Source organism: Lithobates pipiens, unplaced genomic scaffold, assembly GCF_037356315.1.
Source record: "Lithobates pipiens isolate NorthernLeopardFrog02 unplaced genomic scaffold, aLitPip1_a1.2 Scaffold_23, whole genome shotgun sequence".
Classification (NCBI taxonomy): domain Eukaryota; kingdom Metazoa; phylum Chordata; class Amphibia; order Anura; family Ranidae; genus Lithobates; species Lithobates pipiens.
In genome coordinates, this window is record NW_027507785.1 from 177,016,878 (window position 1) to 177,042,928 (window position 26,051).

Sequence of the window (26,051 nt, forward strand, 5' to 3'; positions counted from 1 at the left end):
TGTCCCCCTGTGTGTGTGTTCTTCCTCCAGTGTCCCCCTGTGTGTGCGTTCTCCCTCCAGTGTCCCCCTGTGTGTGTGCGTTCTCCCTCCAGTGTACCCCCGTGTGTGTGCGTTCTCCCTCCAGTGTTCCCCCGTGTGTGTGTGTTCTCCCTCCAGTGTCCCCCTGTGTGTGTGTGTTCTCCCTCCAGTGTCCCCTTGTGTGTGTGTGTTTCCCCCCTCCAGTGTCCCCTGTTTGTGCTCGCCCCCCCACAGTGTCCCCCTGTGTGTGCGTTCTCCCTCCAGTGTCCCCCTGTGTGTGCGTTCTCCATCCAGTGTCCCCCTGTGTGTGTGTTCTCCCTCCAGTGTCCCCCTGTGTGTGCGTTCTTCCTCCAGTGTGCCCTTGTGTGTGCGTTCTCCCTCCCGTGTCCCCCTGTGTGTGTGTGTTCTACCCCTCCTAGTGTCCCCCTGTGTGCTCTCCCCCCCAGTGTCCCCCTGTGTTCTCTCCCCCCCCCAGCTTCCCCCTGTGTGCTCTCCCTCCCCCGTGTGTCCCTGTGCAGGTGTGGCTTGAGTGTGGGGACCAAGGGGGCCCCATGATATTCTAATGCCCAGGGCCCCCATGAGCAAGTCCACTCCTTATTCCTCAGATTTACATGGGCACAAAAACGGTCTCGCACCCCCTGGTCCCAACTATCCCTACCCAAACACTGTGGGGGAATTGTACTCCCAGACATTCTAAAGTGCTATCAGGCAGTCCACCTGGGAAGACGCGGCTAGTAAACTCTGGGTACAAATCGAACAAGCCCAAACAGACATTCTACTGAGGGGAGCACCTTGGTGTTGTGACACCTTAATGTCCGACATCAATTAACACCACCTACTAGGTCCCACGGTCCGCATATGCAGACATACACTTACACAGACCCCTCTCTTGACATTAGACTCACCCTTGCTGCCGAATATTGGGAACCCACTGTTCGGATCAGGTCTGAGAGACCATCATTTTGATACCTTAGGACAGAATAACTGCTTCCAGGCCTAGCATTTTCTAATCTTAGAGAGTTGGCCCTCCATTTCTTTGTTGATGGAACCCAATGGTCCCTTTCCCTTACCGTTTTGGAGTGCCTAACAACTCCATCACTTTCTCCACTCCCTACTGACCCCAAAGAGGTTTGGTTAACAATTATCTTCATTTGAAGAATACCGCTCGAATGATGGGCTACTGACACAAGTGCTTTCAAAAACATATAGTCTACTGATTACCCCTCCAGAACAGCCGCACTTACCTTGGTTGGGAAAATGGGAATTGAACCGTATGTGCACGACTGGCCAACAACAAAAAATTATTCTCATTGAAATCATCCATCTGCATGAAAATTCAGGAAACTACAAAATACGGATGCGGTGGTACCACACCCCTCAGATGTTGCATAAATTCTACCCTGAGGTGGGCGATCGGTGTTGGAGGTGCCAGGAGGAGGGATGTACGATGTTGCACATTTTCTGGTCCTGCCTTAGGATAGTGTCATATTGAAGAGAAGTACAGCAAATTATCCTAAAATTTACTGACTTCCAGATCCCCGACGATCCTAGCTTTTTTTGTTACATGCTACATCTATTCCAGCATAAAAATATAAAAAATCAATTGTACGGCATTTGCTAAATGCAGCTAAATTGTGCATCCCCATCAACTGGAAAAGTCCCTTGCCTCCAACTGTCAGTTGCTGGCTACATAAGGTGGAAGAGACCAATAAAATGTAAGATCTCACACTTTCAGCACAACATAAACACGAAAAGTATTCAGAGTTGTGGAGGCTGTGGAATATGTTTATTCTTTCTGCAGAAGGTCTAGCCAGGCTTGGCCCATGAATATTGGGCAGCTATATCACGAATATGTTTTTCCTTTCTGAAGAAGGTCTAGCCATACTTGGCCCATGAATATCAGGCAGCTATATCACGAATGACTGCCTGATTATCTGACATCCACCTCCAACCCAGGACTCCCTCCTCCTCTTCACTCCCCCCCCCCCACCCCTTCTCCTCTTTTCTTTCTCTAATTTTGGTTACGTTTACTTTTTCTTGAAATTCTGAAAATGGAAAATGGTAGAGGCAAACCAGGACCTACTGAGGTCAACCATATGAGGTCAAACCTTAGGAGTTTCAATGTCTATGAAATCAGGCAGACCCTTGCACTACATGGTTTTGGTAAATCCGAAGACAAAAATCAGCAGAAAATCTGATAGTGTGTATGGGGCTTAATTGATACCTGGAGAACATTACACCCCACAGGAAAGGACTACATCTTTTACTCCGCCCCACACAAATCCTACACAAGAATTGACCACCTTTTTATCACACAGAGAGACATAGCAGACCTCGAAAACGCTGAAATCAGATCCATCACCATTTCAGATCCCACACCAATTTCAGTCAAGTTAAAAATAAACAGAAATCATCCTCAAAAATTCTGTTGGAGACTAAACGCTTAACTATTAGTTGACCCATACATTTAATCCCAGATTCAGAACTCACTCACTAACTACTTTTTAAACAAACAACACACCAGACATTTCATTGTTGACGTTGAACTTTTCAGGATTTAAAATACCAATTTTAAAAATTAATCATAAAAAAATCTGAAGTATTGGGGCTAACACTTTCTAAAAAGACAGAACAACTCACACGAAAGAACTGTCCTTATAAATGGGATTGTACATCATTGAAATACCTTGGCATCCATCTTACCCCTAATATAAAATCACTTTGTGAACACAACTATCAACCATTATTTAAAAAGATTGAAACAGATTTAAAAAACTGGAATTCCAAGCAATTCTCAGGCCGCGTACACACGAGAGGATTGTCCGTCCAACTAAGTCCGTCAGACAATCCGACAGACAGTCCGTCCTACTTTTAAATGAACGGACTTGACCACACACGATGAACAGACAGTCCGCTGAAAGCTTGCGCGATGACGTGTACAGCACGTACGACGGGACTAGAAATACAAATAATAGAAGGGGGGTGTGTTGCGCTTCCTTAAATACCAAGAGAAAAATAAACAATAAGCTTATGTGATAAAAAGTGACTGTCAATCGTTCACAAAGTATCAAAAAAACAGTGCAAAAAAGTGCATGGAAATGAACATCTGATATAAAAATATATATATATATATATTAATAGTGCATCATACCAGTGCCTATACAATAAAGAATGATAAAAAACGGGGGGACTCCAACTATACAGTGTAAAAAGTGAATTGCAATAGCTATAAAAAATAAAGTGAATCGTCTAAGATGAAACAAAAAAAAGAAAAAATCAGACATCTAAAATAAAACTACAAACATTGTATATCCATAACTTAGTGTAGTAAATAGTCCAAAAAAATCTATGAATGGTTTAAAAGTGCAAAAAACATAAAAACCAACAGTATAATCCTTAGTGAAAAGGAAATAAAAATAGCAAAAATTAGTAACGACAAATAGTGAATCTCGATAGTGTCCCATACACAGTCCAATCGTGCAGATCTAAAATGTGATTTCACAACCAAACATAAAGTGCAAATGTGCCAAGGTAGCTCTCCTCCAAACGGTATCCCGTGTTAATGTGGATAATCCTAAATAATTACCTCACAGCTGTAAGGCTACAGCAAGAAAGTAAATTTGCAGGGGAAATTCCGGGGGATCAGATGAGCTGTGACTGGGACTTCTGACAGTGCCACTCTTCCTTGTGGTTTTAGCCGACCAACAATGCTCAAAATAACAAGTAAAAGATATCCTCCATAGTGTAGTAGTTTTTAAAATGAACGATTTATTTGTAAAACAAACTATATCTACTCACAAACAGGAGCGAATAAACAGGCACACACAACTAAACGGATCTAGAACTATGGGACTAGAAATACGACGTCCAATACACTGCAATGCAACCTTCGGCCGTGTAAATCCTTTCTGAGCATGCGCCATACTTAGTCCGTTCAACTTGCCTACACACGAGCGGACTGTCCGCTGAAACCAAAGTTGGACGGACAATATTACGGAAATTCCGAAAGACTTAGTCCGCCAGACTGTCCGCTGAAAAAGTCCGCTGAAGCCCACACACGAGCGGACTGTCCGCTGAAACACGTTTCAGCGGACCAAGTCCGTCAGACAGTCCGCCCGTGTGTACGCGGCCTTATAGTTTGGCAGGACCACCATCTTAAAAATAACGGTACTGCCAAGACTACTGTACCTATTCCACGCATTACCCATAGAATTACCAGAGATTTTTTTTTAAAAATAGCTTCAATTCAAAGATTTTTTTTATGGGCTAGCAAACGACCTTGAATACAACTTAGTCTTCTACGACTTCCTAAAACAAAGGGAGGAGTAGGACTTCCCAATTTCAAGAAGTACTATATTGCGACTCATTTATCCAGAATAATCGCCTGCCATTGCCATGATTGGTACAAGGATTGGGTGAATCTTGAAAAATCTTGGTCAAAACTTGCCATACAATACATACCTTGGACTGATCCTGGACAATATCCTCTTAACATTAAAGGACATTCCTAATTACACACAACTTTGAAGATATTCCATAAAATTGCAGCCAAACATAAACTTTCTTCCACACCCAGTCCCTTATCTTCATTAGCAAACAATCCCGACTTCCCACCTGGACTTTACAATAAAACCCTTTTACAAGCCAAAACCAGTAAAACTCTACTAGCATATCATTGCCTACAAAACAATAAATTAAAATCATATACAGAATTACAACGTGAACTAGGCATAAAACCTCTCAACTTCTGGATCTACTTACAAATCCACAACTTTATAGTAAACAAAAAAAAAGGATGTACCGGTATATAGTTAGACCTCTCACCAACTTTGAACATATTTGCCTCAACCAAACCTCAATAAAAAAAGACCACTTCACTTGCATACAATTGGATATCGCAGTTGACGTCCAATTTCCTGGATAAATATAAAAAAATATGGGAAGATGAACTAAACATGCAATTCTCAGATCTATAATGGGAAAAAGCCAGTGTGTTTATTCATAAATGCTCCCTAAGCACACGTATACAAGAAATATCGTATAAAATCCACACTCGTGGTTTATCACACCGACAAAACAAAAAAAATACTCTCCCAGGGAATCGTACGTTTGCTAGAGATGCAATAAAGAAAGGGGCTCCCTTCAATTATGGTGGAATTGTGCCCCTGTTCAAACCTGCTGGACCCAAGTTAAAAAGTGGATAGTTCACATTTCTTTTTATGATGGTTCTCACGATCATCAAAAATAATTTTACCTCATTACCTAATACCTTACACGAATAATATTTGTGTATTTACATTGCTTCTGTATAAAAATAAATTTATAATATACATTGTCATATTTCATATACCTGTTTACAGTTATCGTATATGCAATACCCATTATACTTTGTATTTCATTCCCTTTTGTTTTTTCTTTCTATATACAATAAACTTTATTGTGAAAAAAAACAAAAATATAATGCAATATTTTTATCTACGTGTATATCCTTAGAAAATCTACAGCTGCCTGGAGTATAGATGAGGAAGCATCAATGCCATGAACACTGTATAGTTCTTTATTGTAGGCTTTATAAATATAGGTGTCTGCCCAGGGAAGCTTGTTATGATTCATTAGATGTTTTATGATGTTCACTTTTATTTTTGTTCATTGAAAAATATGGCAATACGAATATACAGGGGGTTAGAACTATTACAAACTCACCTGTCATTCCACAATGTTAATATTTTAATACAAATACTTGTGTAGTACTAACTTTTGATTAAAATACTTACCTACGCATGATCCATTTTCAGCCTTTGTAAATCCTATCGGACAAATGTCAATGCACTTATAACTGCCACGTGTGTTTCTGCAAAGTTGATCCGGTCGACATACATTCTGATGACATTCATTTAAATCTATAGGAAATAGAAATTGCACGTAGATTATTTTTTATACTTTATGTGATTAAACTTTCTTAAATGTAACCTATGTAACTATGGTTACAGCATATTGGCTGTATATAAGGACCTATACTCCATTATTAAAGTGTATCTAGAGGAAAAACTTTTTTTTATAGTTTTGGATAGCATGGTAGGATTTCCACTCTCTTTTTTGGTCCTGCTGACCATTGTCACTGGGAGGGAAAGTGAGACAAAATAAAACATTCTGAGTTGACACCAGAACAAGAATAGTGGGGAAATCATTTAGCAGGGACACTTAAGCTGGCATCCTATCCAGGCTTTTACCTAATTTTGAAAAGATTTTCTATTGTGTTTGCAGTATAGGAAGTGAATGGAAATTACTTGGATGGGACACGGATCACATTTACAACCTGATAGAATACGCAACCCAGGTAAACAAAAGAATACATTGGTTTGATTTACTAAAGGTGAATAGACTGTGAATTTTTCTAGTGCAGTTGTACTTTGCAAGGACCTTTGCTCCAGAGCTTAGTAAATGAGGTGACAGTACACTTTTTAAAGAATACCCAACCACATCCAATCACATGTAAGTATTTTTGCTTGCATGTGATTGGATGATGGAAGTCAGCAGTGCTTCCCCTTTCTTACTAAACACTGGAGCAAATTCCCTTGCAAAGTGCAACTGTATTTACAAAGTACACAGTCTATTTGCCTTTAGTAAATCAACCACTATGTGTATCACACTATGCTATGTGGATCCATTATTTGTTTTATTATCATAGCATAAGTTTAGCAATCTACAGTATGCTGAGGTAGAGATTCCGGCAAAGGTGACATTAGTGACTGTGCAGACAGAAATATTTAATCTGACAAAGAATTTTGCAAGGCCAAGGCCCCATTCACACCTTCACATTCAGGGAATGCGTTAAATATGCTCCAAAATGCGCATTGGGCTCACTGGGCCATTATTTCTTAATTCTGCCAAAAAATAGGTGTAGCAGTTGCATGTCTTGTCGTACATCAAAACATACCAAAACACACATGCAAAATGCAATGGCGGCCCATTCAAGTGAATAGGCTGCCCAATCTGTTGCACATTACAGAGAGATTTACCTAATGTCCTTAGCAGCACATTACAATACATTGCAATATCCACCAGTTAAATCTCTCACAAGTATAGAGATTGTATCACTCATGATTCCTAGGCTAATTTTGTACAGGGAAAATTTACAATTCTTAGTCAAATGCATAATCAGTGGGACCAGCAGCTCAGATATGTAAAAAGTGCAAAATCAAGCCCAGGATAGCTTTATGATCATCAAATAAAGGATAATAGCACAATAGAAAAGTCACAAACATAGACTTTATTTGTTTTTGTTTTTTAAATAACAAACATGTTATACTTACCTCCACTGGGCAGCTCGTTTTGCACAGAGTGGCCCCGAACCTGCTCTTCTGGGGTCCCTCGGTGGCTGTCTCGGCTTCCCCCCACAAGTACTTCTCACATTCATGTGAGCTCCCTCGCATGGTGAGAAGCACTTGCAGGCGTGCTCCCGTGATACAGCCGGCAGCTATAGCCGCTCACTTTATCACTGAGCCCTGCCCCCGGCACGCCGCGTCATTGGATGTGATTGACAGCAGCGTGAGCCAATGGCTACGCAGCTTTTCAATCCATCCACTCCAGCCAATGAAAAGCCAGGCTGAGCAGCAAAGAGGATGTCGGGGGCAAGCGCGGGACTTTTGAGGCGTCAGGTAAGTAAAACAGGGGAGCTGTGGGTTCCAGCACTGTCAGATGTTTTTTTACCTTAATGCATAGAATGCTTTAAGGTGAAATTTTTTTTACCTTTACAACCCTTTTAAGAGGTTACCTAATGGCTAGAACACTATAGTCAGGGCTTTTTTTCTCAGCAAATAGGTGCAGGAACTTCCCCTTTTGGGATTTACCCATTGTCTTTGCCCCTAGCACCAGTTCTTGGTTCCACCCCCTACCCGCCTCCCAGCACTGCCCCTTTTAGAGAATACAGAACCAAGTAAGATTTGTAGTACTAAGTAATTTGTATGGAATGTGTTATTGATAACAAGAAAAGCAGTAAAATAAACCCCCAACAGCTAACAAAAATAGACCCACCAGCAAAAATAGAACCCCCCCCCCTGCAACAATGGACCACCTAGAACAAAATACCACCCAGCAACAATAGAGCCTCTAGTAGCCAACTATAATAGACTGCTCTCTCAACAGTCGATCCACCCCCAGCGAAAACTGACCCCCCCAGCAACATAAGACGCACGCCAGCAACAATAGATCCCCCATCATCAACAATAGACCTCCCCAGCAGCAATCAACCCTTCTGCAGAAATAGATCCCCTCCAGCAACAATATATCTATCAGCAGCCAGCATCAATAGACACTGTAGCACAACCCAGCACTCCTTGCCATTACATACATTCAGTGGTGGAGGTGCCGGAACTACGTTCCCCCACGTTCCCGCTGAAAAAAAGCCCTGACTATAGTAAAATTTTTGTTTTATGTGTGTGATATGCTTATTTTACAATAGTAATTCGGATTTAACTCTTACCAAAACAACTTCTGCCTTTCAAATGATAACCTGGATCACATCCACAGCGATAGCTTCCGATTGTATTGAAGCAGCGTTGATGACAAGGATTTGACTCCTTGCATTCATTAATGTCTAAAAAACAAAAATATGATGGTAAAGCACTGCCCTTCTACCGTACATTAATGCTTAAGATGTAAGGGAGATATCTAATATCAATATGTTTAAAGAAGATAAGCACATAGGCATAGTGCACTGCCAATGCAAAAAATCTATAGTCCTGCTTCAAACACATTACTACCCAGTCAAGACAAAAAGTTTCCTACAATTGCTCATAAATATATACATCCTTAGTTCTCTTCGTGGCTGTGCAGATCCCCTCTAATTACTGCATAATACAGCAGCACTAGGGATGGGGAAATAACAAAACACACTGTACATTTCCTACCAATATCTGCACTATCAAATGTAGGAGGGATCTATTTAGTGATAGTGTACCTGAGGAGTGTGGGTGATGAAAGTCATCTGATGTTGTTGTATGTATATCAGCAAATAAGATGTCAAATACTACTGATATGAGGGTGTATGAAAAGTACCAAAAACTTGCACTAATCTTAAATGAGCAGCTAACAGTCCTCTGGTTTATTGACTAAATTGTGGGAGTCTGCTTTTTCTGGCTGGGTGCAAGAGCTATTTCCTAAACATATATCTGTAACATTCCTAATAGAGCTTTTATGTTTTTGTTTGGTCATTTATACTGTTACATTGTGTCCTGCATTCTGTATTTAGCTGTTCATTTGTCTAACCTGTGCATAAGGCTCTGCATGAAATCTGCCTCCACTACTTCTGCATGTGTGTTAGCTCTGTTTGAACATCAGCTTTCATCAGCAACACTTGTTTAAAATAATACACTCTTGCCTGTTGGCTTGGTACTTCATTTAAATTAACTGCCTACATGTGAGCTATTGTCAGTAGGGCAAACACAAGGCAGGCCTTTAACTTGAAAGTATCAGACAGTGAAATGCATTGGTGGTGGTTCCTGATAAAGATCTGAATCTCCTCAGGCTTTACACTTTTCAAAGAAGCGGGTGCTATCCTCTGATGATTGATGCAGAATTTGGCTATTGTATGAGACAGTGATATCAAGTGCCAATATGTATAGTCTTTAGTTTAGACCAATAACACAATGCAAACCATGTTTTACTGTTTTATCTGTATGTTATATTTATGCTTCAGAATTAATTAATATATTTGCAGCACCCTCTTTTGACACCTTCCATTTGCAATATTCCTGTATTGCTGCCATTTCAGCTGAGCTCTCCACTGGAACTCTTGGGTTACTGATCTGTAATTCTTAGCTTTTTCCGGGATCTCTGGACTTTGGATTGCTTTCAGCCATGCAGACCCCTTGAAGTACGTAGAATATTTAAACTTAGAAGGGGAACCAATATACCACACAAGGGGTGGTATACTTTGTTGTTAAATGGCTCCCGCATGGGGCCCATGGACACACCTGGATGGGCAACAGTAGACAGCTAGCAGAAATTGTATGAAGTACAGAACTGAGAAGCAAGACCATGGTCAAAGACAACCAACAGGTCAGGTTTAGCAGCAACAGATGGTCAGGGTAGGCAGCAGACAAGAATAATAGTCAGGTAAAAGCTAAGTTGTCAACAGAAATCAGAATCTGAAACTGAAAATCAGTAGCAAGATCATGAGAAATGGAGCCTAGCATTAGAGTCACTGTATGGGGTAATTGCTCAGGCAATTCCAAATTACAGCGAACAATATTCATTTGGTTTCCTGGATATGACATTAGAGGAAGTGCACAGCTGCTCTTCTCATAATAAACCAACAAGGAAAGTTCCTAAACACATGACCAGAGTGTGTCCTGTCAGATAGAATTGATGAACTGACAGAAGTTTCAGGAGATAAATTAATTTTTTGGACAAGAAAATTTGAGACAGGCATGGAGACCAGGTGAGAAATAGGTTGGCTCTGCAGAGACACACCTGCAGAAGTTACAACTTCAATTGCAGTTAGATTTCTTTTTCCTGATTATGTGTTGAATTGTATTTATTTCATGCAAATTCCAAGAAATTTGCAGCCCATGTTGATCAGTAAAGTAATATCTGCGGCCACTGTGTGCAAAAGACTCCATTAATTAGTGTAGCCACTGGCACACTGCACACCTCTCATTTGAGCAACATTACATTTACAAGTAACAGTAGATGGAACATGTTTTCTTGAATCCTTCACAAAGACCAGTGCTTGATGCATACTGCAGCCAGACAGGAGCAAATTCTTGAACAGAAATTGTAGGCAGAAAAAAGTAAAGAGTTAACATGGTAATGACATAAAAATATAGTAGCTGAGCAACTTACTTTCAGCTTCAGCTTTAAACTGGTAGTTGTCAGCCAAAATTACCAAACATTGCAAATGAAACAGCAGGCTTTAAAGAGATGAAATACTTCTTGCGCAGCAAGTGTAAATTTCAGACACTGAATATGAGTAAAACTGTGCTGGAAACACATAAAGCAAATCCTTTGCTTCACTACTTGTAATACCATAGTACTGACTGTACCGTCCTCAAATTAAAGTTTTTTTTTTCCCCATGGCTTAGATGAAAATCAGACTACCAGACACACTGATGACATCATGAAGGTAACTCATGCAGTTACAACAGAGCATGGCATAGATGAAGGGATATAAAGAAAAGGAAGTAGTGACTAAAAAATAAACATCACCTTATATCTCTGCTCTTAACTGCTATTTGGAAAATAATTTTATAGACATACGAAATGTCTGTTTTTTTTTTTTATGCCTTAAGAATACCATTTCTGCAGACTTCCCAGACTGAGTTAGTAAAGCAACACCAAATGGAGAAGGTAGCAAGACCCACGCCAGTGCACCCAATGCACCAAATACTCTAAGCCCTTGTGCACACGGTCAGACATTCCAACAACCAAATTTATCGGATTTTGTCCGAAACTGGTGTTGCATACACACGGTTGGACAAAGTTGTCGGAAAATCCGATCGTTCAGAACGTGATGACGTTATTTCGTTACGATGGAACTACGTTCAGGCTAGTAGCCAATAGCTTTGGTCTAGGAATTTGATCAGAGCATGCGTGGCACTTTGTCCGATCGGAATTCTCTACAAACGATCGGACAAAGTCCGATCGGATCATGTTGTTGGAAAATTTTACAGCCCAGCTCTAAAACTTTGTCGGTCGGATATTGCGACGGAAACAGTCCGATGGATCCCACACACGGTCGGATTATCCGACAACACGGTCCGATTGGACATTTTCCGTCGGAATGTCCAACCGTGTGTACAAGGGCTAACATATCCCCCTCTGCTGTATCAGACACCTTCTCTGAACATTCCACTATACCAATAATTTTTACCAAACTGGACTTAAGAGGTGCCTATAACTTGATATGTATTTGAAAGGGTGATGAGTAGAAGGTTGCCTTTCGCACCAGATTTGGGCACTTCAAGTATTTGGTCATGCCCTTTGGGCTTTGCAATGCTCCTGCCACCTTCCAACATGCTATTAATGGCGTGTTCCGAGACCTACTGGATATCTTCGTAATTGTCTACTTGGATGATATCTTAATCTTCTATGGGTCCCTTGATCAACACCCAGAGCATGTCAGTATCGTTCTAGATCGACTCCATCAACACAAGCTGTATGCAAAACCGGAGAAGTGTGAATTTGAGCGGCAGAGCATTCGGTTCTTGGGATTACTGTATTTTCTGGCGTATAAGACTACCTTTTACACTTTAAAAAAATGCCCAAAAATCGGGGGTCGTCTTATACGCCTTGTATACAATGCTGCCACATGGATGTCAGCCCCCAAATGTCTGCTAATACTGTATGTGGCTTCAGCTACAAACAGTATACGCCGTTGAGCCAATCCCGGCGAGCGGTGTATTCTATTAATGAATACAGAGCCTGCTTGGATTGGAGTAACAACCTTTCTCAATCCGAGCAGGCTACATAGAGTAGCCTGCTCGGATTGGCTTTGAGAGAGAGAGTGGCAAGGGCTGATGATGCTACAGCCTCTGCCAATCCAAGCAGGCGTTGTATTCATTAAAATAATACACCGCTCACCATACTTCCCTGGGTAAATCCATTCACTGATCTCCTACTACTATACATCCTGCTGTTTGCCTTTGAGGTCCCAGGCACCCAAGAGGGACAGGTAAATCTGGGACATATGACAAGGGGTTTATTAAATGCATTTTGGTGGACAATTCCCATAGAATGTAACCCAAAAGTAGTATAGGTTTGGTTAGTGAAAAATATTACTTTCCAGAGTTGTGGCATTCAATAGATCTCTGTTTGTGTTATTATTGTTTGATTTACTTTATGACATATCACAGCATGGCGGATGAGTAGTTGGCATTCTTGCTTTGTGTTTTTTAATAGTTCTAATGTTTTTTTAAATGGTGTTGTCTCAGAAGGGGGGTAGTCTTATACCGCGAGTATTGCCCAAAACCTATGTTTTCACTTGAAAAATAGGGGGTCGTCTTATACGCCCAGTTGCCTTATACGCCGGCAAATACGGTAGTAATTTCTACAGTGGGAAGTGAAATGGATCCCCAAAAAGTATCCGCCATACTGGAATGGCCTGTACCCACAGACAAAAAAGGGGTACAATGCTTTGTAGATTTTCCAAACTTTTATAGAAAAGGGTTCTCTGTCATAATCACCCCAATAACACAACTTATTAAACAGAACCTGCGATTCTGCTGGAACTCTGAGGCGCAGAGCGCCTTCAAAACGCTAAGGAGCTCTTCATATCGGCTCCTATCCTCAGCCACCCTGATCCGTCCTTACCCTATATCCTCGAAGTAGATGCCTCCAAAACAGCAGTGGGGGCAACGTCAAGGAATTAAGGCCTTAATGCACCATGTGGCCATCTTCTCACAGAAACTTTCTCCAGCAGAGAGAAATTCTGATGTAGGAGATTGTAGGAGACTGTGAACTATTGGCCATCAAAACAGCACTGGAGGAGTGGAGATATTTGTTGAAGGGCGCTAACCATCCCATACTAATATATACTGACCATAAAAAATTAGAATATTTAAGATCTGCCAAAAGACTGAAGCCACGGCAAGCTCGATGGGCCCTATTTTTCACTTGTTTTTCCTTCCATATAACATACCGACCGGGATCAAAAAACACAAAACCGGACGCATTTTCCCGTATGTACGATGATCCCAAGGACTTATCAACACAGGATACCATCCTACCTAAAGGGAACTTCCTACTTTTGCAAATGGATCTTTTGTCTCAAATCAAACAAGCTTCCATGAACATCCTCGCCCCCCCTGGAGTTATGCTAACCTCTAGAGATGGTCTGCTTTGGAGAGAAAACAAAATTTTTGTTCCTGAGAGTGTGCGAGTAGGGGTCTTGAAGATGTTCCATGATCATCCGCTGGCAGGCCATTTTGGCATACATAAGACCCTTGAACTTGTACGACGTACATTTTGGTGGCCTGATCTAGAAGCATTCTGTAAAAAATATGTGAACTCATGCTCTGTTTGCCTTCAGAACAAGAACTAAGTCCTGGAGCCTGCTGAAACCTCTACCCATTCCTGATAAACCATGGCGGATGATCTCCATGGACTTTATAGTTGAACTTCCACCTGCCGAGGGATGCACGGCAATCTTTGTAGTAGTGGACCGATTAACCAAGATGGCCCATTTCTTGCCCTTAAAGAGTACCCCATCTGCTATGGAGATGGCCTGAGTGTTCATTAAGGAGATTGTTAGGTTGCATGGGGTCCCTGCAAACATCACATCTGATTGTGGTGTATAATTCACCACGTTTCTGGAAAGCCTTATGTAAAGCATTGAGAATTGAGTTGGCATTGTCCTCAGCATACCACCCCCAAACCAATGGGTAAACAGAGAGGATTAATCAAATGCTCGAACAGTACATCTGGTGTTTCACATCCTTTGCTCAGGATGATAGGGTATCTTTACTATCACTAGCAGAATTTGCCTATAACAATGCCAGTCACTCAGCTACAGGTCAATCCCCTTTCTTTTCTAATTATGGTTTCCATTTATCATTTCTGTCTGGCTTTCTACAACCAATATTAAGCTAAAATGTCAGTCAAAAAAGTTGGCACCCAAATTTACTGGTCCTGGTCCCTTACCTTTAAAATACATCCTATTATATTTCAAGATTCTCTACTAAAACCTGCAGTACCTGATCCCTTCCCTGACAGAGGACCTAAGCCACCGGAACCTGTTCTGATTGATGCGAATGAGGAATTCCAAGTGGAGGCTATCCTGGATTGCAGGAGAAGGCAAAATCAGGTACAATTTCTGATACAATGGAAAGGATATGGCCTGGAGGATAACTCTTAGGAATCCGCATGCAATATTCATGCAAGAAGGTTGGTTCGTGCCTTTTTTCTTGCTCATCCTGAAAAGAAGGGCCTTTTGGGCATGCGCGCTAAATCGGCTTGGCGCCAGTTCCCCTTTAAAAAGACAACAGCTGCTCTAGTACAGTGCTGTCTGATCTGCATCTTTACCTGAGTCTGATCCTGTACCTGCTGTTATCGGATCCTGCTTCATCTGACTACTGCTGCCTTCTCCTCTCCTGACCCGGCTGGCCTTGACTCTGCTATTCCTGAACCTGCTGACCTTCTGTTGCCAAACCACTGCCTGCCTACTGACTACTCCCTGCCTGCTGTATTTACTACCTGATTACCCGTGTTTGACCCGGTTTGTCTCATCTTGCTCCAGTCTAGTCCTGATCCAGTTCCTACCTAGGAATATATATATATATATATATATATATATTTCTTTTCTGTATGTATATAATATAATGTAATATATGTACTTTTACATTCCGTGGACTACAAACATACCTTATATGTGTGTAGCTATGTAAATAGAAATGTGCAATTCTATAGGTAAACAATTTTACAAATATATAGTTTTCTAGTAATCATTGTAGGTGAAAAAGACAAAGGGGCACAAATTGTGATAATGAGGTCATCGGCAGATTTGTGTAAAGCCTGACGAGCTTCCTGTAACAGAGTAACATCAGGGCAATAAAATTGTTACTTATGTAGGGGGCAGAGTATAAATCTGACAGGATTACTTTAATTGCTTTAATTACTAAATCATTCTCAACAAGATCACCAAGTTTCCCTTAACAAGTTCAAGGGTGACCACTTTTTAAACCCACTCAAAACTGAATGTTCTGATGGTAAAAGTTTCCACTGAAAATATATTTTTTCAACACATTCAAGTTTGCTTAAAAATCTAAACAATGCAAAAGTGTAGACACCAACTATACTGCTATTAGTACTTTACTAACCAGAAACTGTCTAAAAAAAATACCTGCTTATCATTATACCAATATTCTGGCAAAAAACAATATACAATGATGTGTTCATGGTATTCAACATGATTGAATAATATTGATACACACAGTAATGTACAGATACAGTACCTTGACAGTCCAGGCCATTAGGAGCAGATGTAAATCCAGTTCCACACTTCAATACACAAATATAAGAACCAAAGGTATTTTTACACTCTTGATTTTTGCGACACACAGACTCTTCCAGTGTACATTCATCAATATCTATAACACATAAGATATTTTTATTACAACCTCTCTCTGCAGTGTAATCAAAATAGATATAGATATGTACTATATTTATTGACGTATAACACACTTTTTCACTCTGGAAATTGGGTGTGTTATTCGCCGATACTTCAATTTTCCTGCTGCCTCGGAGGGGACAGGGAGGGGGGGCGGGACGAGCGTCGTCAGATTACATACAGTGAGAATCTCCTGTTTACATGGCAGCCTCTGTAATAGGAAGTTCCATCTCCTAGGCCACCATTGGACCACTGTTCTGTCTATCACAGGAGATTCTCACTGTATGTAATCTGTCGGTGCTCATCCCGCCCCATCCCTGTCCCCTTTAGGCTGCAGATGGGCATCGATCAGACTGCACTGATGGCAATGTTGAAGCTGCTGCATTGATGGTAATGGTGAGGCTGCTGCATTGATGGCAATGGTGAGGTTGCTGCATTGATGGCACTGGTGAGGCTGCAGATGGGCACTGATCAGGCTGCAGATGAGCATTGGTAAGGTTGCATTGATGGCAATGATGAGGCTAATAGGTACTGACCTTTATTTTGCTTCAAAGTTCCTTATTTAAAATGTATGTTTTTTTCTTGAAACTTTCCTCTTAAAATGAATGTGCGTGTTATACACCGATAAATACGGTATTTGTTATCGTTACTGTAATTGTTTTCTTCACTTATGTTTCCCTATCACCAGTCAATTAAAAACATACACCGTTTTGTATCAATAATTTTTATTGAGTTTAGTTGACAGAAATAGAAAATCTAAAAATCAACAAAATGTACAGTACTCTGTAAATAATGGTATTAATATTAATATTAACATTCCTCGTTTTCCTGCACTTTATGCAAAGTACATTATCTTTCTTATGCTAGTATCAATAGTCAAAGTTTTAGGTACGAGGTAGTGTACTATCCCTGTGTTGTATCACAAGGTTTCAAAGAATACCCACCTGTGATCACTCTAATTTGTCACCATGGGCATTCTACTTGTTGGTATTGTCAGCCCCTTACTATTTATCTATCAGTAATTTATGATACGGAACTGATAATATGAACATTACAACATAACTGTAAAGAAGAAACAACAACATAACCATAAACATAGAACAATCAAGGTGATATCTAATCAATCTTTTTGTGAACTAGGATAATGTACCTTCCATCTACTATATCAAGTTTGAACTCTCTGTCTATACCAATTTATCCATGGATCCCATTGTTTTTTCACCATTTCATAATTTCCTGTAGTTGATGCGTGTAGTACCTCATATGATCCATTAGTGTGTATGGTTTATATTATTTCCAACACTGTAGGGACAGTCATTCCTCTCCAGCGTCTTAGGATAGATAACCTGGTAGCCAGTAAAATGTGGGATATCACCAGTCTAAAGGGTGAAGGTATAGAATGTAATTCTAAAAACAATAATGCCATCCTTGGAGATAATGATTGTTGTGTGCCTGTTATGTCCGTCATTAATCCCTCCATTTGGGACCATAATGATCTCAATTTAGGACAAAACCAGAGTATATGGATTAGTGTACCCATATTTCCGCATTCTCTCCAGCAACTTGAGGAGGCACGTGGAAATATTTTTGCTATACGATAAGGGGTCAGGTACCATCTAAGTGATATCTTTTGTTGCATTTCCCCTAAGTAAGTGCTTTTTGTGGAGGAGTGTATAAGGTGAAGTGTTTTTTCCCCATGTTGAGATGTGTACTCTGTCGCTAACTCCTGCTCCCATGCTAGCATGGATTTGGGATTTTATACATATATTCTTTTCTTGGAGTCTTGAGTATATAAGTGATATACCTTTATGTTTGCCTTGGGGTTGTTTGATAGAATTGTGTCAGATTTTCAGGTAGTGTTGTGATTAAATGGGGGTCCCTTGTTATTAAGTGGACTATTTGTGTGTATTTGTAATGCTCTGTGCGAGGTAGTTGATAGTCTTGCTGTAGATTAGTGAATGGCTTAACGTCTATTAGCCATTAATGTCTATTAACATCTATTAGCCATCCATGATTTAGTCTAGGTAATTTATACCATTTTCCTTCCAGCTAGATAGGTTAAGGTCTGGGATTATTTGTGTGAGTGCTGATATGGGGAATTTCAGTGGATTCACTACGCCACTCCAATTTTGAAAACATACAAAATTTTAATTGGCATACCAACATGGCTTCACTGGAGAACTATGTACAAGCTGTAAATAGATCTGTATTAGCAACTACAATTTGAGTGCTCCTTAAAATTGGAGATATGTGAGTAGGAAAGTTGAGGGGAAAACTACAACAGTGCTATTTATCTGACAAATTGCTAGGGCGGGCTTGGAGTCAGATGGGGCAGAGTGTTGATCATGCTCAGATGGACAATGCCAGACAGGTGACACATGGTGAAAGCTTGACTGTGTTCTTGGCTCCTGAAGCCCTGAAGTCCAAGTTTAGTGACTAAGAATGCAAATTTTGCATGAGCCAGGCCTATTAACTCTGAGGGTAAGTGGAGTGTGCCCTTGAGCATGGGCATAGAAATATGCACAGTGAGCATCACAACTGTCCAACCTTGGATTAAAACATAAAAAATAAAACTGACATTTATTTGTCAGTAAGGGGCAGCATTCAGTGATATTGTTAAGTAATCTATTATTAAGTGAAGATTTTTTGTGATCTTAATAAAACCTGACTGGCTTAGCTGGGTTGTTGTACTGTGCCTACAACCATTGCAGTTTTAGCTGTTTTAATTAAGAGCACTGATTGTCCTTCGGGCACATGATGGATTTTCACAACCAAATAAAATATTTGTTGGATTAACTTCTTGATCTTCCTAATCAGTCTAAAGAAATACATGTTGAAACTGTGGTGTCGATTTTGAAATATAATATTTATAGCAAGGAGCTTAAAGGAAACCATTCTGAATGTATGACTTAATATTTTCAGGTTTATGTGTGTATGTGAGCAGAGGTTTTAATACAGAAGTTTTACTGTCTTCTATCTCATGGGAACCATTGAATGTCCCCAGGTGTTCAGTGTATTCCCTTTTGTGTTCCCAATCATCTGTGCAGACAGTGAGGCACCATCTCACCAGGGGACATTAACATGCTAATGTCGGAACTGTTTGGGTTTAAGGATCAAAGGAGATGGCTCATTAATTGTTAGACGAAGTGGCCCCAGACGTTCAGACCTGATCTATGGACATTTCTGGGAGCTTGAGAATTAGCCAATCAGAGTGTGAGCCATCCTGAACCAATGAGCATTTAGACTTGAGAATCAGCCAATCAGAGGTTGATGCAAACTCAGAGCCAATGGGTGCGTTCCATCTTCTGATTGGCCGAGAATGCATATAAAATAGGGCAAGAGTTAGCTGATGGGCCTCTTGAGTTCCAGACCATGGGGGACGACAGGATGTCCATGTAACAAATACCTCTCTCTCTCTGGTCTCTCTCACTCTCTTTTATGTCTCTTTTTCTATTTCTAACTATTTCTTTCCTAGGACTTGTCTTGAGATATTGATAAATATATTGAAAGTGTATGTCTATTGTAACCATATGGCCTAAATTATCTTTGCAGCCTAAGCAACACTGTACTTGTAACATCACTTGAGATATATGATAAGTTCAAATTATTCTAAAGTTTCTTTTCTGTATAAATAAATGTAATTGTTTAGCTTTTCGCATTGTTATCGTTCGTTTTTATTCTTATGTAGACAAAGGTTTAATCACTTATTTCTTGTATCGTTAATCATTTAAGTGAGCTATAAAAATAGCCATAACAAAGCTGAGGTGTCCTGTTTCAGTTTTTACCATTATTAGCTAGAAAAGTTGCTTTCTCTATATAAAAACAATAGTAACCATTGCACCTTCATTAGTTGGTTTTATATAGAAATTCTTTACAGAAGTTAAAGCATTAACTAAGGCTTGTCAAACTTACCTTCTGTATACTGTGAAACTGATTTATAAAAAGCAAAACATCTGCTTTTTATATAATTTTTCAAAAGCAAGTTAAGTTTAACTCATTGCTCTGAAAAACACATACTTTCCTACAGTTTTATTTTCCCACCCTGTGTACAGAAGAGTAGTTTCAATGTTTGTGTTTTACCTTTACCGTGTTATACTTCACATAGTAAGTTGGAGAAAAACATTTTGTTTATTAGGAAAATACATATTTATCATTTATATTTGGAGAAACAGTTTGTATATTTAATATTGTATTTACATTGTTTGTAATTACATTGATGTATGCATGCTTTTAAATTATATTTTAGAGATTACTACTAAGATTAAAACAACATGATGTGTGTGAACATGAAAAAATCCATATGCATAGTAAGAAAGAAAAGTTAAGGCCGTGACTAGACTTGAACATTGTTTCAGAACTTGAGTAGACTGAAGCTGACTCTACTGATAACTGACAACCTACCAAGTGCTTGAGCATCCTGCAGGCTAAAAAAAAAATGTTTCAGCAGAATATTTTTTGTCAGGGCTATCAGCAGAATGTCACTGAGGTAATGAAAGACTTGAAGACCTTTGATATTTAGCAATGCTATGAAGATCAACCACACCTTCAAGAAGGTTCTGGGTGTGGTGCAAAGACCGAAAAACAGAGAAGGAAACTGCAAGAGAACACTGGCTGTCGAAAATCTGAGAAAGTGCTGGGGACTATGGGAACATGAAGATACGTGTCCAATAAATCCATCAAAGCCATCCAGTCTAAGCCCTTGTACACACGGTCAGAGAATCCGTCGGAATGTGTCCTATCGGACCGTGTTGTCAGATAATCCGACTGTGTGTGGTATGCATCGGACTGATTCCGTCGGAATATCCGTCAGACCCAATTTTCCAACTTGTTGGAAATATTTCCCGACCAACTGGGCCGGTCGGACATACTCCGATCATGTGTAGAGAATTTTGATCGGACCAAGTGCCACGCATGCTCAGATCAAATTCCTACATCAAAGCTATTGGCTACTAGCCTGAATGTAGTCCCATCGTAACGAAATTACGTCATCACGTTCTGAAAGATCGGATTTTTCGACAACTTTGTCCGACCGTGTGTATGCAACAGTTTCGGACAAGATCCGACGGACAAAATCTGACGGACAAAATCTGACGGACAAAATCCGACGGATTTGGTTGTCGAAATCTCCAACCGTGTGTACAGGGGCTTAGACTGTTCTAAAGCCTCCCAAGGACTTGGTGACAAGAATAGCGGGAGTTAATACTCCTGAGCCACTCTTGCATTTACACTGGAAGAGTGGCTTGAACCACTAATAATTATTTAAATGTGTTTGCAGACAGCATAACTTCTCTGGAGGTGTGGGCATCCAAGTTTCTATGGTGTAATTTCGAGGAGGCCTTTTTTGAAAAAACTACAAACGATACCCTCTGCGAATAATATCCAGAATCCAAGCATCCTTCATCTTCTCCATCCAGGCCTCTCTGAAGAAAGATAATCTTGCTCCCACCAAAGAAGTCTGGATGGACACAACTTCAGAAGGTCTTGTCAACCAACTTCGCCCCCTGGATGGACTTGGACTAAGCCCCTTTGGAAAATGAAGAGTTAACCTTTTTCCATTGCCTAAAGAATGCTTGAACAGGCCTGTATGGACTACTTTCTTTAAAGTTTTCCTTAGATTTCCTGAATGGGCAAAAGGAGTGACACTGATACCTTCTTCCTTGTAGAATCTGCCCAGATCTACCATTAGAAACTCGCTGAATGGCATTCTCTAATGTTTTGCCAAATAAAAGTTTTCCATAAAATGGGATAGAGTAGTAACAGTGTATGGAGTCATGGTCCACCAACCAATGCTTTAACCACAAAGCTCTGTACTGTGACTGAGTGAGTCATAGGTCAAGCTGTCATCCTCACTTGATCTATTGCTCCTTCTACAATGAAGTCTGCCAACCTTTCCAAGGTACTGGAAGGGCAATGATTCTATTAACTTCTTCACCTTTCCTGAGTAACCAGACTCCATGTCTGCTTTATTCAATTGGGTATCTGCTGGCACATCCACAATTGGTTCCCTAATGAACTCTTCCACAATATGCCCCTTCTTGGAATGTCAAAGAACATACAACCTTCCAAAATCAGACTTCTAAAAATATCTTTGCCTTAGACCCATCCTTACAAACCTCAAAAAAAAAACACCTTTGGACATTTTAACCTATTTTGATATCACCACCAAGAAGAATAAAGGACTTTTTATACCACCTTCTTAACCACAATCTATTTTTCCACCAAAACGCCAACTATGGAAAACTGAGAAGCAGACCTTTCCGAAACCTTTACAGTGTCCCAATGGACTAAAGCCTCCAAATTTCTTTTGTCCTGCTCAAACTGCATCACTCACTGGGAAACCTCTTTAAAGCTCCTACATAAATGGTACTATATCAAAGTCAGATTTTCATAGATGTTCTTGTCTACCTCCCCCAACTGTTTGAAAGATTGCAGCAACCCTGGCTCATTCATTCACATATGGTGGCCATGCCCTTTGGTCTATAATTTCTGGAAACGCGTATTCACTTTCTTATCAAAAATGTCTCTAACCAATATTACCTGCAAACCAGCTATTGCTTTACTCCTCTTGGGCTTCCTCTCATACTCCCAGCATAGTACATGGCATAATAGCTTCCAGAAGAACAATAGCATCTGCATGGAAACATCAAACACCCCCTGACTGGTCACTTTTCATCTAACATCTTAATACACAAACCCAGTTCGAGCCTATGTTTGCAGACTCCACGTCAGCTAACCTCACTCTGAGAGCTGCGGCAACAAATATTAAAGCTATAGATGGCTTACAGGACAGGCTGAATATATTCTTTTCACATCCGTTCAATCTCCCACTTCATAGGAACCTTGAAAGGCTTTGAGTTATCTAATGGTAGCATGATGTGACGTACAAGCCTTAGAAAAGTGTCATTAACTTTCTTCAACTATTTGATGTCCCAAAATTCTAAATCTTTTTGTCAAATTGGAAATAACTTTGAAATTCTATGATAGACGTTATGCTTTCTATTGTGCTAAGCCTGAATTTCAAATATCAGGGGAAAAAAGAAGGAAGAATACTCTTGCGATCCAGGTAATGTTAATGGTGCTTTTTAGGCAGGTATTAGGGAAAGCTTGAAAGAGTGCACATGTCTTTAGTGTAAGACTTCGCCTTTTGCACATCTGCCACTCTGTCATGTACTACCACCTTTAGGCATGCCCCCCACACCAATTCTTCAGGCAAATCAGAGTCAACAGGCCCAACAGGTGACCATCTCTGGCTGGCAGGGGAAGAGTCCCTGGCAGATCAAGATGACCCTTTCTTAAGATTGTGAGCTGATCTATGCTTCTTGGTAGATTTTTAATGAGGTGAAAGAGCAGCAGTTTAAGCTTAATTACATAGTCAACAAGAGAAGTCCACTCAGAGCGACCTCCTGGTGGAAATGTATTCTGTCCTGGGCACTTCCTTCTGAAACAAAGCAGCGCTCTTCTTAAAATAATAATAATAAATTAATAAAATACATTCCTTTCCCCAATATCTTTGGTGCCCTGAAGCTGGTGGAAGGGCTCTACATCAACATAAAAGAAATTCACAAACAGAAACCTCTGTATAAAACCTCCAAGTCATGCTCCTCAAAAAGAACCAGGCATAGTATTAGCAGCATGAAGGAGAATTAGCAGCATTAGCAGCAGCAGGAGGCACAACAGGGAAGGAGACAAAGGCATAGCAGAAAGATTTGGCATGTACACACAATGATATGGAGTCAAAGACCCAGGCTGTATACAGAGTGGTGGTAGCAGTAGAGGGAGAAGGAAGGCGGGCGCACAATAAGTAGGTGGCTTCAAAAAATTAAAAGCATCCTGGCAGCTCCATAGTAACCAGGGCAAAACAGGATGAGCCCTGCCTCCATGACCCATCACCCACTTCACAACAGCAATCCCCCTACACCGGAGCATAAGGAGCCACCATATCAGGATTTCCAGCAAGCCTGTTAAAGGAGAAAACACCAAGCAACACAGCCAGCCAGTCATTGCAATCATTTATACTATACAAATAACTAGGAAAGAACCCACACTGGATAGCAGCAAATGTGGCATGGCTTCAGCATTACATGCATTTATACTGCAAGGTAGTTCACCCCTGTACCCACTGTCAAGGGAGTTTTTTCTCTTTGAGGTGTCCAAGTAAAATAAAGAATATTCCCTATGGGAGGCAACCACACTTTATAGGCTAGCTTGATGTTGTATACAATATATATACAAAAATTCCTCCACAAGTGGGTACCAAGGGCAGTGGCGGAATTATAGGGGTCGCCAAGATCGCTATGGCGACCGGGCCCCTTGCTGCCCCCTGTACTCTTCCGTAGGAGGGGAGGCTGAGAGGAGCTCATCGATCATCAGCCAAACTGAAATCGGCACTGTGCGGGAGCTCCTCACATTAGGGTAAAGTGCTGTGCTCTTTGTCTCCCCCTACAGTGCAGTACCCGGCAGGAAGAGCCAAGGTACTGTAAATGTCTGCCGTTTTTTTTATAAGTCTAGCTACTGCATTTGTGTTTATGCGTGTGTCTGTGTGTGTGTGTGTGTGTGTGTGTGTGTGTGTGAGCATGCGTGTATGTATGTGTGTGTGAGCATGCTTGTATGTATGTGTATGTGTGAGCATGCTTGTATGTGTATGTGTGAGCATGCTTGTGTGTGTGTGTGTGTGTGTGTGTGTGTGTGTGTGTGTGCGTGTGATCATGCTTGTATGTGTGCGTGTGAGCATGCTTGTATATGTGCGTGTGATCATGCTTGTATGTGTGTGTGTGAGCGTGCTTGTATGTGTGCGTGTGAGCATGCTTGTATGTGTGCGTGTGAGCATGCTTGTATATGTGCGTGTGAGCATGCATGTATGTGTGTGTGTGAGCATGCTTGTATGTGCGCGTGTAAGCATGCTTGTATGTGTGCGTGTGAGCATGCTTGTATGTGTGCATGTGAGCATGCTTGTATGTGTGCGTGTGAGCATGCTTGTATGTGCGTCTGTGAGCATGCATGTATGTGTGTGTGTGTGTGTGAGCATGCTTGTATGTGTGTATGTGTGTGTGTGTGTGAGCATGTTTGTATGTGCGTATGTGTGAGCATGCTTGTATGTGCGTGTGTGTGAGCATGCATGTATGTGTGTGTGAGCATGCATGTATGTGTGTGTGTGTGTGAGCATGCATGTGTGTGTGTGTGAGCATGCATGTATGTGTGTGCGTGTGTGAGCATGCTTGTATGTGTGTGGGTGTTCATATATGTTTGTGTGTGTATGCATGTGTGTTTGCGCATGTATGCATATGTATGTATGTGAATGTGCATGTGTTTATCAGTGGCGGTGCATCCAAAAGGGTGCACAGGTGCCGCCCCCTCTCTTCAGCCACACCCTCTATGACCAATGGATAGATTCATGCATAGCATAGCATGAATCTATCCATGGCCACCGCTGCCACCCCCATATTTAGGTGTCTGGTCCCTTTTGGGGTGCCAAGCGCCTGAATTACAGCGGCGGGGGGTGTTTTTGCAGCACCTGATTAGAGCCATAGGCTCTAATAGGCTTCAAAATAGGTGAACTGCGAGCGCCATGCTTGACGCTCACAGTCTACCCAGGTGTGTTAGAAAAGTGAATTAATATTCACTTTCCTAACACTGAACCGCCTCTCCACCAATCAGGTGTGCGGGTCTGTTACCCATTACCTGATTGGCTGAAACGATAGGCGCAGCTATTGGACGCCTATCAGGAGGAGAGGACGGGAGATGAGGATGGCAGGAGATGCATGGAGGACCCCGCTCATGGCCGTTACCTGCTGCCCCACCAAGACAGGGTAAGTGGCGGGCAGACAGCGAGCGGGTGGTGGGGATTCACAGTGGCAGCATTTGATGGGCACACCAACAGCATTTGATGTGCACAATGGTGGCATTTGATGGGCACAATGGCATCATTTGA

The 26,051-nt window shown here is 41.0% G+C and overlaps 1 protein-coding gene across 1 annotated transcript in view; it reads right to left on the bottom strand.

Moving 5' to 3' along the window:
• The window catches only part of HMCN1 (hemicentin 1), a 457,974-nt gene that overhangs the window by 19,043 nt on the left and 412,880 nt on the right, over window positions 1-26,051 (bottom strand). Inside the window, exons 100-102 of the mRNA XM_077452653.1 lie at window positions 15,969-16,103; window positions 8,501-8,614; window positions 5,793-5,918 (exon numbers count right to left, since the gene is read on the bottom strand). Coding sequence (XP_077308779.1) covers window positions 5,793-5,918; window positions 8,501-8,614; window positions 15,969-16,103 — 375 coding nt within the window. The remainder of the gene's footprint in view (window positions 1-5,792; window positions 5,919-8,500; window positions 8,615-15,968; window positions 16,104-26,051) is intronic.